At 40.5% G+C, this 13,695-nt stretch overlaps 2 protein-coding genes across 3 annotated transcripts; one reads left to right on the top strand and one right to left on the bottom strand.

Annotated features, from left to right (window-relative positions):
- Positions 1-5,885: 5,885 nt before the first annotated feature.
- atp5mf (ATP synthase membrane subunit f) lies at positions 5,886-7,517 on the top strand. The gene is made up of 4 exons (XM_062531365.1): positions 5,886-6,005; positions 6,931-7,038; positions 7,137-7,253; positions 7,350-7,517. Exons 1-4 carry the CDS (start codon positions 5,990-5,992, stop codon positions 7,376-7,378), a joined length of 270 nt encoding a protein of 89 aa, XP_062387349.1. The 5' UTR covers positions 5,886-5,989; the 3' UTR covers positions 7,379-7,517.
- A 91-nt stretch (positions 7,518-7,608) lies between these two features.
- On the bottom strand, positions 7,609-10,300 carry cpsf4 (cleavage and polyadenylation specific factor 4). 2 transcript variants are annotated; one of them, XR_009938606.1, is made up of 8 exons: positions 9,958-10,300; positions 9,576-9,626; positions 9,326-9,478; positions 9,144-9,239; positions 8,949-9,042; positions 8,785-8,857; positions 8,456-8,600; positions 7,609-8,340 (listed from the first exon to the last, which is right to left on the bottom strand). XR_009938606.1 is itself a non-coding variant. In XM_062531363.1 (8 exons), exons 1-8 carry the CDS (start codon positions 10,058-10,060, stop codon positions 8,272-8,274), a joined length of 804 nt encoding a protein of 267 aa, XP_062387347.1. In that variant the 5' UTR covers positions 10,061-10,300; the 3' UTR covers positions 7,609-8,271. The 2 variants fall into 2 exon arrangements, 1 of the variants encoding a protein (XP_062387347.1); XM_062531363.1 differs by having other exon boundaries at positions 8,456-8,620.
- Between the last annotated feature and the right edge of the window lie 3,395 nt (positions 10,301-13,695).

The raw sequence follows: 13,695 nt of genomic DNA, 5'->3' as shown, positions 1-13,695 counted from the left end.
CCTTGAAAGCCCATTCTGTCTATCCGTTGTGTTGCTGTGCTGTGGTATAGCCTCCACTCATATATGTATTATCTAAAATACTGTATATGAGAGATGATATTTTATGAGAGAGGCTCAAGATTCTCCACTTGAAAATAATAAACAGGGCTTCAGTATTCCAAGATCAGGTCACACACCAGATACTTTCCTGAATCGTACAGTATATACTTACAGTATATGACACAAGTGGGAGTGGGGTTGGTAAAGGATATCCCCATGCTGTAATTTGGCCATAGGTATGAGGCCAAAGGCTGCGTGCCGGGATATTGAGGTTATGCTGGGTTACTGCCACTCGTGATGACTCATGGAATGCCTCTTGTCCAATCAGAAATGAATAAAGAGTTCTACCGGATCTAAGTGTTGTATGGCTACATTCTGATACATTTCTGAAATATAATATATTTATGGATATAATATGGATTATTCCGTGCTTCACCTGAATAATCTGATTATGATAACGTGAATTGGGTACCTTTAATCAAGCTTTGATTCATGTGTGGCAGACGGGGATACTCAAAGAATAGGGAATTCATGAAACACCTGAGCAAGTTGTTCAAAGTAAAATGATTTCTGTCTCTTATAGGCAGCATTCTCCCCACTGACGTCAAACTAAAAACAGTGAATAGTCATGTGGTACTTGATATATTATGATAGTCTGCTATCACCATCCTAAATTCAATCTTTTAAGATTGAACATTAGAGTCTGCACTTTATTTCTACTGCACAAGAGGCGTGATCAGTGGATCGTTCAAATGACTAGATATTCCTTCAACCAATCAGACCAACGATCCGATGTGTCTTTTGGATATAGTTTGTGATTGGACCCAAAGGTTGTGGATAGGAAGAGGCAGGGGAGATGTGCAGGTTTCCAGTCTGAGCTGTCTGGCGAAATCCAAATTTGCCGGCAGGTCAGGCAGGGTTCACCCAGCCTATGACAGGGCTTTAGTTTGTAGTCTGTCCAGATAGTAAAAAAAGATTTGTGTTGGTAGGACATTTTAGCCTGCATTAAAAAGAGGAAAGAGCATGGCTGGGGCCTAAAAGCGCAATCAAAGATTACAGCCCAGTTCATTCCAATCCACTGTGCACCTGTACTTGAAAAGTTATGTATGGGAGACAGACAATTTCAGACAATTGGCACGTTGCTTCAAAAACACAGACTCGAAACGATGAGGCATTCCAGGGGTTTGTTTCAGCATCTCTTTGTATCATCTTGGTTCAGCACCTATGAACCACGGTGGTCCTTGACACTGATGTGCATCGGTTTCTCTCAATACGGAGAGTAAAATCTGTCACTGTGTTCATTGGTTATCATAGGTTCTACCTCATTTGTCTTCAAAGATCAGTCGCCAAGCAACCCCATCATAAAACATGAGCTAGAGCGAGAGGGTGAGGAGATGAGTTAATATTAATGAGAAATAAAACGATGCCCACTTATTAATCTGGCAGCGTTGTTTTATACTTCTTACTGTTTATGGAAAATCTTTCATGAATAAATAATACAATATGCAAAGATTAGATTAGATTAGATTCAACTTTATTGTTATTGTGCAGAGTATAGGCTATAGACAGAGAGCAGTTAGCAGTATAATATAAGACTAAAAACGTGTTATGTGCAGTATGACCACAGACAGATAAGTTGACTGGAGCATAGTCTATAGTCAGAATGCAGTATCAAGAGCAGTAGAATATGGGTATGTATAAGTTACAGTATACATTTTATATGTAAAGAGAATATATGGTTTGGAGGTAGTGCAATTGTCGGGGGGGGGGCATAGTTGAGGGGGGTTAGCTGGTTTGTTGTCAACGAGGTGCAGAGTTAGAGCTCAGTAGGGTGACGCCTGCAGAGAAGAAGAAGCTTCCTCTGACCTAACCTGCTGGTCCGGGTGCCGAGAGACCTGTAATGCCTCCCAGAGGGGAGTGGGGTGAACAGTCTGTGGTTAAGGTGGGAACAGTCTTTGACGATGCTGTGCACCTTATATGCAAGCATTGTTTGGCCGCAGTGGAGGGAAGTGAGGAAATGGTGTTGGGAAGTTTTCACCACCCTCTGCAGTGTTACCGGTCAGAGGCAGAGCAGTTGCCATATGAAATTAGTTGGTGAAGATGCTCTCGATGATGCACAGAAGTTCACCAGAATCTGAGGAGACAAGTGAACCTTCTTTAGTAGAGACACTGATAAGCCTTTTTGATCAGGGGAGCTATTGTGGGTCCAGGAGAGGTCCTCAGAGATGTGGACAGCTAGATTGAAGCTGATAGTGACATGCTCCACCTCCATCCTGTTGATGAGGATGGGGGGCGGTGTGGGCCAGCTTTTGACTTTCTCTAGTCCACAATGAGCTTTTTGATCTTCTTAGTATTGAGAGCCAGGTTGTTGTCATTGCACCACAATGTTAGGCGCTGGATCCAATAGCAGTTTTTCGCATGGGCAAAGCAGCATAAATTAGAAGGCCAAAGTCAGTCATAGGCCTACTACGAATTAAAACACTTAATTTAATTCATAACATTGTGTATATGGCTACATGTTGTTGTTCTGGGTTGTGACTAGCTAGAATAAGAGAATGTGAAATGATTCTGCACAGCAATATGAATTTGTTTTGACAATTGGTTGACAGTGTTGAGGCTGGGAGAGGTGATTTGATTCTGGAGTGGCAAATAAACACAGGACAAGAAAGAGTTGTGAGGTATAGGAGCAAAAGAGCAAAGGAGAGGAGAATCGAGCAAAAGACTAATTGAGTTATTTACATGTAATGAAATAGGCTAACATCAATAAAATGGTTGTGAGCCTCTTGCTATGTTGTTATAGCCTGGCTAGGATGGGAACACCCAGGCTAATGTTGTTAGGTAAGTTGACCAGAAATTAGGAGGGGGTCCTTAGGGTGTCCTAAGGTAGGACTGCCACTGCTGGACCTCCTCCTTATAGGCCATCTCAACATTGTTGCTGATGAGTTGAGGGTAAGGGTTGAGGAGGTGTGGTTATAAACTCGGTTGGTTGGTTAGTAGGCCTATCAGAAAAGTTTGATAAATGGCTGCTGACTTTTACTATGAAAAAAACACAGATACCCCTCCAGTTTTAATTGTTTGTCCATATCTTATTATGTGTGTGCTCATAAAATACAAAAAATAAATCCTCTATATAAACATCTCAAATAAGAATCATGCCAAAGGATATCACAGACACCTAAGTCCTTCATTCCAGAGAAATGAAACTGAATCTGATAACAGGAAGGTCATATGTTGATGTGTGATCCCTGTAAAAATGGGATATCAATGTTGGCAGACAGCAGAACAAAGAAATCTTTTATCTACTCTTCACCTGGCACTGAAGCACTTCCCTTGTCATCTCTGTCAGAGTGGGCATCTGCTCTTTGGGATGATAAGATGCTATTAAAGCAGAGGCCTTAACCTTAATCATTTTAGCATTCATCGTTACGTTAGACTGACTAACACCACAATGCTTCTCAAATCTCAATCAAGATTGAGAACGGGTCTGGGGACCTCTCATTCACTTCCAATTTCCAATCTTAAATTGGTACATTGTACTTTAACTTAGCTTTTCGGAACAACAGCAAGACTTCTTCCTTAAACAAAGGCTTTGTTTGTCTGCATTCACCCAAGCTATTGTTACATGGTCTTGTTTGCCAATTAGGGGTTTTGCTCTAATCTAATTGTGTCCACAATTTTATATGCTTTATAATTCAATGCAGTTGGAAGCTTTGGTTTATCATTATCATGTCATGAGTCAGTTATTGCTTACAATATCTCGCAGATCTTGTCTAGACCTCTTCCAGGGCTGACTGATGTTTGAGTTCTGTAAAGATGCAGAATGTTATCTGTGGTTTCTTCTCCCAAATCTTTTGATATAAAATGGTCGTTTTGTAAATGAAGTTTTCAAAAATGGCATGACTTCAGAGAACTGAGGATTTCTGGGATGAAGAAGTGGTCATCTGCGGTAAGGTTTCATCTTAATTGAAATCTCCATTTGTCCTGCGAGTTTCACTGCTTAGCAAAGTAATGAATAGCACTCGAGTCTCTGACCTCCTACATGGGACATGCAAACTATGTGAATCAGGCATGGGTGCCGCTCATACATTCTAATGAGACCCATTACTTCTTACCCAGAGCCTCTTTTCCTATTCAGTGTTTGAATAAAGCAGAAGCAAAAATGTTCGTGACTAAAGTCTAAATCCACACTTATATGATATCAGAAATGTGATGTAGCCTATGGTTATCTAAAATAAATGTATAATGTATAATCTAAAAAATGTATTCAGAATCAAAAGATTTTACTTAATGTGGTTACAATAATGTGGTTGTGCATTGTCAGAACCAGTAAACCATGTGCAAATTAATCTGATGCCAAATAAATCCATTAATACATTATTCGGCCAAAACATGCTGAGGTGCATTAAAAAACATAGATTACCCTCTCTTGCCAATATTAAAGAAGGTAAATTGTAGCTTGGGAAGAGTCCATATGTTTGTGTCTAAATAAGAGACTGGAGAATTCCCTCAATTTACCCTGATTTCTGCGTAGGCCTATCACAATGACCTTGACTATTCAAAAGAGTGAATCATGGTTCCCAAGGGGAGCAAGTGAGCAAAAAACTAAATACCAACACATTGAAATACTGGGTGATTTTCTTAAGTCAGGCTTATTTCTGGCTCTTTGCTGATAACTGAAATACACACACTGATGCAGAAATGGCTGACTGACAAAGGCTTTCATGGAAGGGCAAAAGGGCATTAAAGAATAATAGACAAAGATGGGGGGGGGGGGGGGGGGGACGACTAGGAGCGCAGTTTGCTACAGCCATGCAGACGCAGACACAGACACACAAATGACTACAACAAGGTGGTAACTCACACTACCACATGTTCCAATCGGATGTGATTGCCTTGCTGTAGCCCATATTCCACTGCATGCTCACACTGTAAGACAGCCAACGAATATTTCTGACCTGCAATCAGAAATCCATTCGGATCAGTTGTAACCTTGAAGTTGGACAGGAATTGACACCCAGTCTATGACAAAATATAGCCTGACCCAGAGACTTTGTTTGACAGCTTCAGTGAAACCCCGTTTCCCGCACAGGGCAGGAAAACATTGTTCTGTAGGTCGAAGTCTTATTACAGAGCATGGTGATAAATGCCTATGTCATCTTGTGCACCTCCTGCATCCTCAACTGAACTCATATGATCAAAATAGTCTAATCAGGATCACTCCTCTAGCACAGGAGACATTAGGCCCACAGGGTCGTTCCCATCCAAACCTTGCTTAGGGCTAATAGAGGAGGTGCACTCAATATCACTGTCGGACAAATGATCCATGTTGGTTGTTCTGCTTTTTGCCTGTCTACTGCAAGGAACAGAGGAAGATAGGGCATGCATTTTCTGCGTGTCTGTATTTCTTGCTGAACCAGGCTGTAGGCTATGCTGTCACTATGAAGAGATGCAACGGTCATTAAACATCTCCCCCATCTGGTGAGCTGATGTTTTCATTGAAAATGGATTCATGTGTCATGTTCAGTGAATATTGGAGGTGCTAATTGGCTACAGAACAGTTGACAACAATACAAAGTGCAAGAAATGATAATATAGAAATGTCATCTAGGCCTACTGTCATAGTCTAATATGACAGTAGCCTAATCTGGGTCTTTGGCCTATAACTCTTAAAAATGACCAAGATTAAATAAGAAAGCTAGGCTACATTATGTATCATTAGCCTACTTAGTGGGGCAAAATATAGACTATATAAGGCCTACTGTAATTTAGTTTAGTCCAATTCAGCATGGTGGTCAATTAGTCCTATGATCTAGGTTTCTCTGAGACCAGCCACTGCCAGTGGTACCCAAACAGGGCACTGCACTGAACTCCTCCCTCATTTTATTTTCCGTCCCATAATGCCTCCACTCCATTTTATTCCCGACATACACAGCGGTTCAAGCTGAGCAAGATGGCGGACAAAGCAGGTATGCTTGCGTATAACCTTAGAAGTCTTGGTTTTATTCTTGTATCTAGTTGATTATGAAAACCCAAACTATATAAGATATGAGCTTACCTATAATCATTGCACATTACTGTCGTGGAGGTTTTTCTCGCTGTCAGAGCTTCAGTGCGAACATTTCACTCTTAGCTGCTACAAGTCACGTCAAGGACTTTCTGTCATCCAAACTGGCTAAAGCAAATGTGTGCTAACTTGACGATTAGATAGCTTACGATGCTACCCTGAAACAACTTCCAGGGAAATCATGTTGGCTACTTTAACTGCTCCCTATCCGAATTAATACTTTTATTGTTGTCGTGAAATTATTTGAATATCTCAGTGTCGCCCTATATTCCAATTAAACATTAGTCTAAAATGTAGCTAACGATAGCGATATAGCTAACTCGCCACTCGCTAGTGCTGTCTGATGTAGACATCAGCAACCTGTCTGTAGCGGGCAGCTGCACACCACATGTTGTGCCTTTTGTAAATTAACTAGAATAATACTCACCCGTGTCTTCATAGTTCTTTAGCGTTGGTTTCTAATAGCTTTTATGTCAGTCGTAGCAGCCCAGTAGTTTTTGATACAAATATGTGAATGTGTCTATGGGAATTACGTAAGGTTAATTCGCACATGAGTCAAATTTCTAGTAAGACCACAAGGAAAGTCTGTTTTAAGCTAAAGTTGCACAATGTCAATAACATGTCAACGTCAATTGAACATGATTAACGTACTGACACACAAGCCGTTTTATGAATTACAGTATTCAATCTTTGCTTGAGAAGCCATACTGAATCAAAATGTACTGACATGGATGTTTGGATTTTTACTGCTAGGCTAGCTTTGCTATCCACAGCGTCGCATCTCTGCACATTACTGAGCTTAATACATGCATTTCTGTTTATTATAGTGGCCCTAGCTGAAAAGAGGCTTATGGACGTCAAGCTGGGAGAGTTCTTCTCCTGGCTTGGCACCAGGGACTTCACTCCCAATGGTCTACTTGGCTCAGTCCGCAAAGGTAGGTTGTTTGTCAGCTTGACGGGACAGCCATGTCAATGTGGCACATTTAATTATTGTGTTGTAAAAACAGTGTTAATTCAAGTCATTGTGCCACAGGTCAGGAAAGGTACTACAATAAATACATCAATGTGAAGAAGGGTGGCATTGGTGGTGTTGCCATGCTCCTGACTGGATATGTTGTGCTGAGCTACGTCTGGGAATACGATCACCTCAGTAAGTAGGATGTTCCATCAATAAACAGAATCCACATCTCACTCACCCCAGAACTGTCTCTAAACCTGTGTCTCCAAACATTTGCTTTCTCTGTAGAGCATGACCGTTGGAGGAAGTACCACTGAACCGCCCACATCAGGGACCACAAGGCTCTGAAGTGGCCATGTCCGCAGCAGTGTATTCACGCCACCCCTTTCAGCTTTTCGTTGTCTGTACAAAATGATAGTTGTGACCAACAATAAAACTAAAATTATTTGAATACAATGTTGTCTGTTTGGAGATTATCAATGAATCTGCCCATGGGAAAGAGGGAACTAGTCATGACTTTGGCATGCAATAATTACTTGAAGTTGGGTGTAGTAAAACGGATCATGTTTTTATTACAAATGCTGGCAATTTCATTTACAACAATGAGTTTCCTATGTTGTATTCATTTCTGGTTTCAGCCACGTTGTCTTGCATTCATGGACAACTAAAACAGCAAGTTCATGTATTGGAGGGAAGAAAAGAAAACAAATGTACAATGAATCACACCATTATGATTAGATTAGATTCCACTGAAGTTTGATTCCTCAAGTCCAGTTTGGCTAATAGTCTACACCTTAATCATATGACTTTGTTTTGTTCCTTTAAGGTAGATTCACATAGAGAATGCCTAGCTTCCTCCTGTTCTTACAACCTCCGAATGGTGACTACTAATTTGCTTTCAATTCTTTTAGTAAGGCAAAAAGGTAAAGGTTTATTTGAGCTCCAAATTGCCACAGCCCTTTCACATTACATTTCATGTTTCCAGCCCAGGAAATGAAAGGTTAGTATCACCAGTTCCATGGGTAGGAAAAGATGTGCTGTACAATATACACTTGTTCCTTGAACAAGGTGAAGTCTAAACACCTTAAGATTTTAGGCAGTTGGAAAGCCTGATCAGAGCCTTGTTTTAAAAGGCTGAATGTATCTTGACTGGCACACTGAAGGCCCTGAGATTCCAGCTCTAATTGAGATGAAAGGTGCCCATACAAAGCTACTGTCCACTGAGGAAAGCCAGATGTCCTTTTGTACACTTGTTGGCATAATGACCCTTCTCGCCACACTGAAAAAAACAAAACAATGAAAAGTGATGAGAAAGAGAAAAACATGTTGTGCATACCCAAAAGCATTAAAATACGTAAAAAGAGTAAACATTAAAATCTTCAAAAGCCGTTTACCTTGTAACAGGTGACTTGATCTAATGGACGAGGACCTCGGTTTCCCCCCATATTGTTTTGAGAGTTCATTGGTCCTATATTGTGCGGCATCCTTTGTTGGTTGTTAGAATTTATATTGGTCAGCTGAATCAATGACAGTGACGACCTGTTTGTGGACTGCATGGTCTGTTAATAGTGAAGCATAAATGATATGTTAAATGTAATTTACCAAGGTACACCATCACACACAGGCAACATAAAACAAACTTTGCTGTTATCACCACATAAGCTCTTACATATTTTTGAGTATATTTAGGAAGTTTGTAACAAACAAGACCACTGTTGCATACCTTCTGTTGAGTATGAGACTGTAGAGGCAGAGGAGGTTGTTCAGTAGCACCCATTGGCAACTCAAAACGTGGGCTGGGAAGTTAAAATGTCTACAGTTTAGTATGACACATTCGTTTCCCTGTACCCTAATGCAATTTTAAAAATCAGCAAAATTAAGACTCACTGCATGAACTTGCAGGACCTCCCCTCTGGACAGAAGCCAACAAGGTAGTTGACACAAATGACTCTTCGTGTATGTCTGTGTCTACAATCCGGGCCTAAACATAGGGCACAAAGTATAAACAAACTTGTCAGGATCTTAATTTCATATCATATCCTTGTAGTAAACAATCTGATGCCAGAAAGACATCGAGCTTACCATGTTTACAGAATCCTCGGTCATACCATGGACAGTCTTTTATCTTGGATTCAGGGTCAATGTGTAGAAAGGGACATTCTTTGTTGCTGCACTCTCCTGTTCATAGAAAATGTCACATAATAGTCGTGAAACAGTGGGCGATAAGCCATAATAAACAAGAATGAAAAGATACGGATACTAACCGAATTTGGAATAAAAATAGCACTCAGGCATCTTGGTCATGTCATACTCATGAAGGAACTCGCACTGGTCCCCCTTTTTGCATAACCCTCGAAGCCAATGTTTGCAAACCACTGTTTTTTCTCCACTGATGTGGCGGAAGGGACACATGCCACCTGTTCAAAACACCACAATAAGCATTGTTACCTCTGACACCAATATTTACATTTGGTTTATAGAACCAGTCTGCTTTTTCTACTGTTGACAACTTACCCTTCATGCAAGATGCCCTCATGAAGAATTCACATACAGCAGCACCAGATTCTGTATAAGTAACCGAAATTAATTGTTAGAGACGGCGTGCAAGACACGGGTGATGTGTAGCTCACAGAGTAAATCAGTTGGTGACATAAATCCTTAATACAGCAATTCACAATAAGCTTGCAAACGTTTTAAACACACGTACAATACAAATACAGTGGTTGTTGCCATTGCAAAATCGGTCAACTTGTAGCACTACAGTGCACAATTCTTGGATCTTTGTTATGGCTAGCCGAGGAGGCGCTATGGTTATCTGCTGCTAGGCTAATAGCGCTAATTTTAGCTAACGTTTGATACCAGGTAACTGCAAACAGGGATGAAGTTTCATACTTACTGTCCATTCCAGGAAAAGGCAACGGTTGGGCACCCAGCTGTTGCTCTACAGCAATCTCCAGATCAAATTTAAGGTGGTCAACAGTCGCTATCAGCTCCTGCATTTTGGCTGTTTTCGTTTGTTAGCTTGCTTCACTAACCAGTTAGCTTGTGATGGTGTTATTTACTGTGTTGTACTATTTGGCTAACCAATTATGCCATTAAATCTCAGAAACAACTCGCCTTTCAATGATAATTAAGATTACTTTGTTTCCAACTTTTTAATATAGCTCAACGCAATATAATAAGTACACAGCAACGACACCTATCCCAACCGATCTTCCACAGGCTTCTCTAATGTTGGGGTGAACTCTGAACTCTGAACCTCACGCTTCAAAGACAACTTAATCGAACTCTGAGCTGTCGATTGCAATTATTAACTAGAGAAAGCAATTCCAGGGAATTACGAGTGCATGAAAATTGAGACAAAGATAGAGGTGAAGTAGAGAAAAGGTTGAGGGGAGTCATAGTTATTGACAATTAACAGTTGGAATGAGCAACAAGTTAAACAGTTGAGTAGTTCAAATAGTTGAGCTATTTAATAGAGAATAATTGTGTGAGGACTTTTACTTTGAAACAGTTGTGGGCAGAGGAAACTGTTGGTGGAATACATAGCTGATGACAACTGTCGGAATGGCTAAAGAGTTAAATAGTTGCATAGTTTAAATAGTTACATTATGAAATACGGAATTATGACACTGATGACTTATTTTGAAACAGTTGTGGGCAGAGGAAACAGTTGGAGGGAGTCAAAGTTGATGACAACTGACAGTTAGAATGGCTGAACAGTTAAATAGTTGAATAGTTTTAATAGTTGAATTAAGTAATAGTGAATTATTTTAGTGAAGACTTATTTTGAAACAGTTTCAGGCAGTAGAAACAGTTGAAGGGAGTCATAGTTGATGCAAACTGACAGTTGGAATAGCCAAACAGTTAAATAGTTAAGTAGTTTAAATAGTTGAATTAATTAATAGTGAATTTAGTTTCAGGCAGTAGAAACAGTTGGAGGGAGTCCTAGTTGATGAAAACTGACAGTTGAAATAGCCAAACAGTTAAATAGTTGAGTAGTTTAAACAGTTGATGACAACTGACAGTTAAAATGGCTGAACATTTAAATAGTTGAGTAGTTTAAATGGTTAAACGATTTGATAGTGAATTATGGTAGTGAGGATTTTTATTTTGAAACAGTTTTAGGCACAGGGAACAGTTGAACAAGATCTGTAGTCTTATTATTTTGAAACAGTTGGAGGGAGTCATAGTTGATGAAAACTGACAGATGGAATAGCCAAACAGTTAAATAGTTGAGTAGTTTAAATAGTTGAATCAATTAATAGTGAATTTAGTTTGAGGGAGTCATAGTTGATGAAACTGACAGAGGGAATAGCGAAACAGTTAAATAGTTTAGTAGTTTAAATAGTTGAATTACTTAATAGTGCATTTAGTTTCAGGCAGCAGAAAAAGTTGGAGGGAGTCATAGTTGATGAAAACGGACAGTTGGAATAGCCAAACAGTTAAATAGTTGAGTAGTTTAAACAGTTGAATTAATTAATAGTGAATTTAGTTTCAGGCAGTAGAAACAGTTGGAGGGAGTCAAAGTTGATGAAAACGGACAGTTGGAATAGCAACAGTTAAACTGTTGAGCATAAATAGTTGAGTAGTTTAAATAGTTGATGACAACTGACAGTTAAAATGGCTGAACAGTTAAATAGTTGAGTAGTTTAAATGGTTGAACGATTTGATAGTGAATTATGGTAGTGAGGATTTTTATTTTGAAACAGTTTTGGGCACAGGGAACCGTTGAACAGGACCTGTAGTCTTATCAGAGCCAGCCTGAGAGAGAGAGAGAGTTCTGGCATACAGTAGGATTCTAGAAGCCTGAGAGTTCTGGCATAGGATTCTAAAAGCCTGGGAGAGAGTGTGGGTACCTGATCTGCATGGGTTACCAGATCTGCATGGCGCGTCATAATAGATGATTTGTCGCCACCTCATTGGTCTAAAGCCGAGAGTAGAATTCGGCGGGGTTAGAAGCGTAGCTGCTCAGGCGATGCCTGAAGTTAAAGTTTTAATATTTTAATATTTATAGAGGACCCTTTCACAACATGGCAAGTTCAATGTCTGTTCATTCGACGACGAAGACGAAGGTGACAACCGCGATGGAGTTATCTGACTCGAGAACGGACAATTATTATTACAAGGTAAGACATTATTGGTTGTAAAAGTATGTGCTACAGCGAAAGTGTAGTTTTATTGAGAAAAGAATCAGTTAGCAGTGAAATAGACATCCAAGTTTAGCATTATCGTGGTAAAGGTTAGCATGTCACATTCAAACCTCATCGCGGTGAAACGTGTTTGAAATAGTATTCCAACTATTGGGTTTATTTTTTGAGACTTAAGGTATCGTAGCCTACTGCTAATTGTGTGGACTCGAAATGTAAAGTGTAACTGTGCTTTAGATGCGTTAGCGTAAATCGCTATTAGCATCCTAAACATAGAAAATAAATTAGCTTGCCACTGCTGTGTAATGACATGGTATCCCTGGAAATGCTTTAAAAACCTGACCAGCCAACATACACTTATTAAGACCCCATGCATGGTGTTTCAACTATGTTGAGTCGAAATTTGAAGTATAAACATGCTTTAGGCGTGTAAACAAACCTGTCGTGATTTTTGCAAGTTAAATACAAGGAGGTGAATGGACATTTTAGTTACGTCTTTTCCAAGGGCTAGGGATCTCTCAAAATGTATTTAGTCTTTGATCAGACTTCTCATAGATATAGTTGCTACAGTTTGGAGTTGAAAATTCAAAGTGTAAATATGGTTTACATGTGTAAACAGGACACCTGATGTGTAATGTATGTTAATGAATAAGTATTATTGTGTACAGTAATGGGCTATTAGTAGGATCTAAACAGTTGATGTGTATTAGATGGATAGTGATTGAAATCTTATCTCTTTTAGAAAATGGAGCCCATTTTCCGCTTTGAGAAGGACTCAACGTCAGAGTTGACCCCTCCATAAAGGTAGTGGTCTCTGCCACTGCCCTGGTAAAGAACCCCGAACTGGTGCGCTCTGAGGCGAGGGCTAGAAGAAGGGAGGTGACCCCACCAACCACCGGCCTGCGAGCTGCAGCTCGGCCAGTACAGGGGTCAGACATTCCAGTGGCTACTCGGCAACGACGTGGGATACGCTGTGACCATCATTGTATCCCACAAGGGAGAGGGAGAAGCAGGGGACAAACCTGAAAAAGTATGTGCTGACCAGGGATGTGGAGAAGGCAGCACAACCGCCCCTGGGCACTGTCGGTCCACCTGTTGACGAGGGTCCATCGGATGCCACTCTTCTCGCTGCCGCCATGGAGGTCGACTCGTGCAGGCATGCCCCACCAGCCGTGACCCCCTTCTCCCTCTCCCAACCACCAGAACGTCCCCTTCTGGACACACCAGCCTCTGGCGCTCAGGTATGCTCAGTGATGACTTATTGTACTGTAGTGTGTGTGTGTGTCTGTGTTACCTTCAGTGCAGTACACTAAGGCCCTGTTTACCCGTCAATGTTTTTTTGCAAACGGTGATTTATTTCATCGGTTAGAAAACGTAGCAATTCTGCATGATTTTGACGACCAGCCAGCGACAGCGCAATAACCTGCGCCAAATAGTCTAGGCTACTTTTAAATCCACCACCTCCCCCTGCTAGAATAGCTAAT

Source organism: Sardina pilchardus, chromosome 3 (assembly GCF_963854185.1).
Source record: "Sardina pilchardus chromosome 3, fSarPil1.1, whole genome shotgun sequence".
In the NCBI taxonomy this organism is placed as follows: Eukaryota; Metazoa; Chordata; class Actinopteri; order Clupeiformes; family Clupeidae; genus Sardina; species Sardina pilchardus.
The sequence above is the reverse complement of the archived record's forward strand: the minus strand, read 5'-3'. Positions and strand labels throughout refer to the sequence as shown.

Coding starts and splice junctions, on each gene's coding strand:
- atp5mf (XM_062531365.1), top strand. Junction 7,039..7,136: donor ACTTGGCTCAGTCCGCAAAG/GTAGGTTGTTTG, acceptor ATTGTGCCACAG/GTCAGGAAAGGTACTACAAT. Junction 7,254..7,349: donor CTGGGAATACGATCACCTCA/GTAAGTAGGATG, acceptor CTTTCTCTGTAG/AGCATGACCGTTGGAGGAAG.
- cpsf4 (XM_062531363.1), bottom strand. CDS start 10,060: ATGCAGGAGCTGATAGCGACTGTTGACCACCTTAAATTTGATCTGGAG. Junction 9,627..9,957: donor GCCTTTTCCTGGAATGGACA/GTAAGTATGAAA, acceptor TTACTTATACAG/AATCTGGTGCTGCTGTATGT. Junction 8,621..8,784: donor AGTCTCATACTCAACAGAAG/GTATGCAACAGT, acceptor CACTATTAACAG/ACCATGCAGTCCACAAACAG.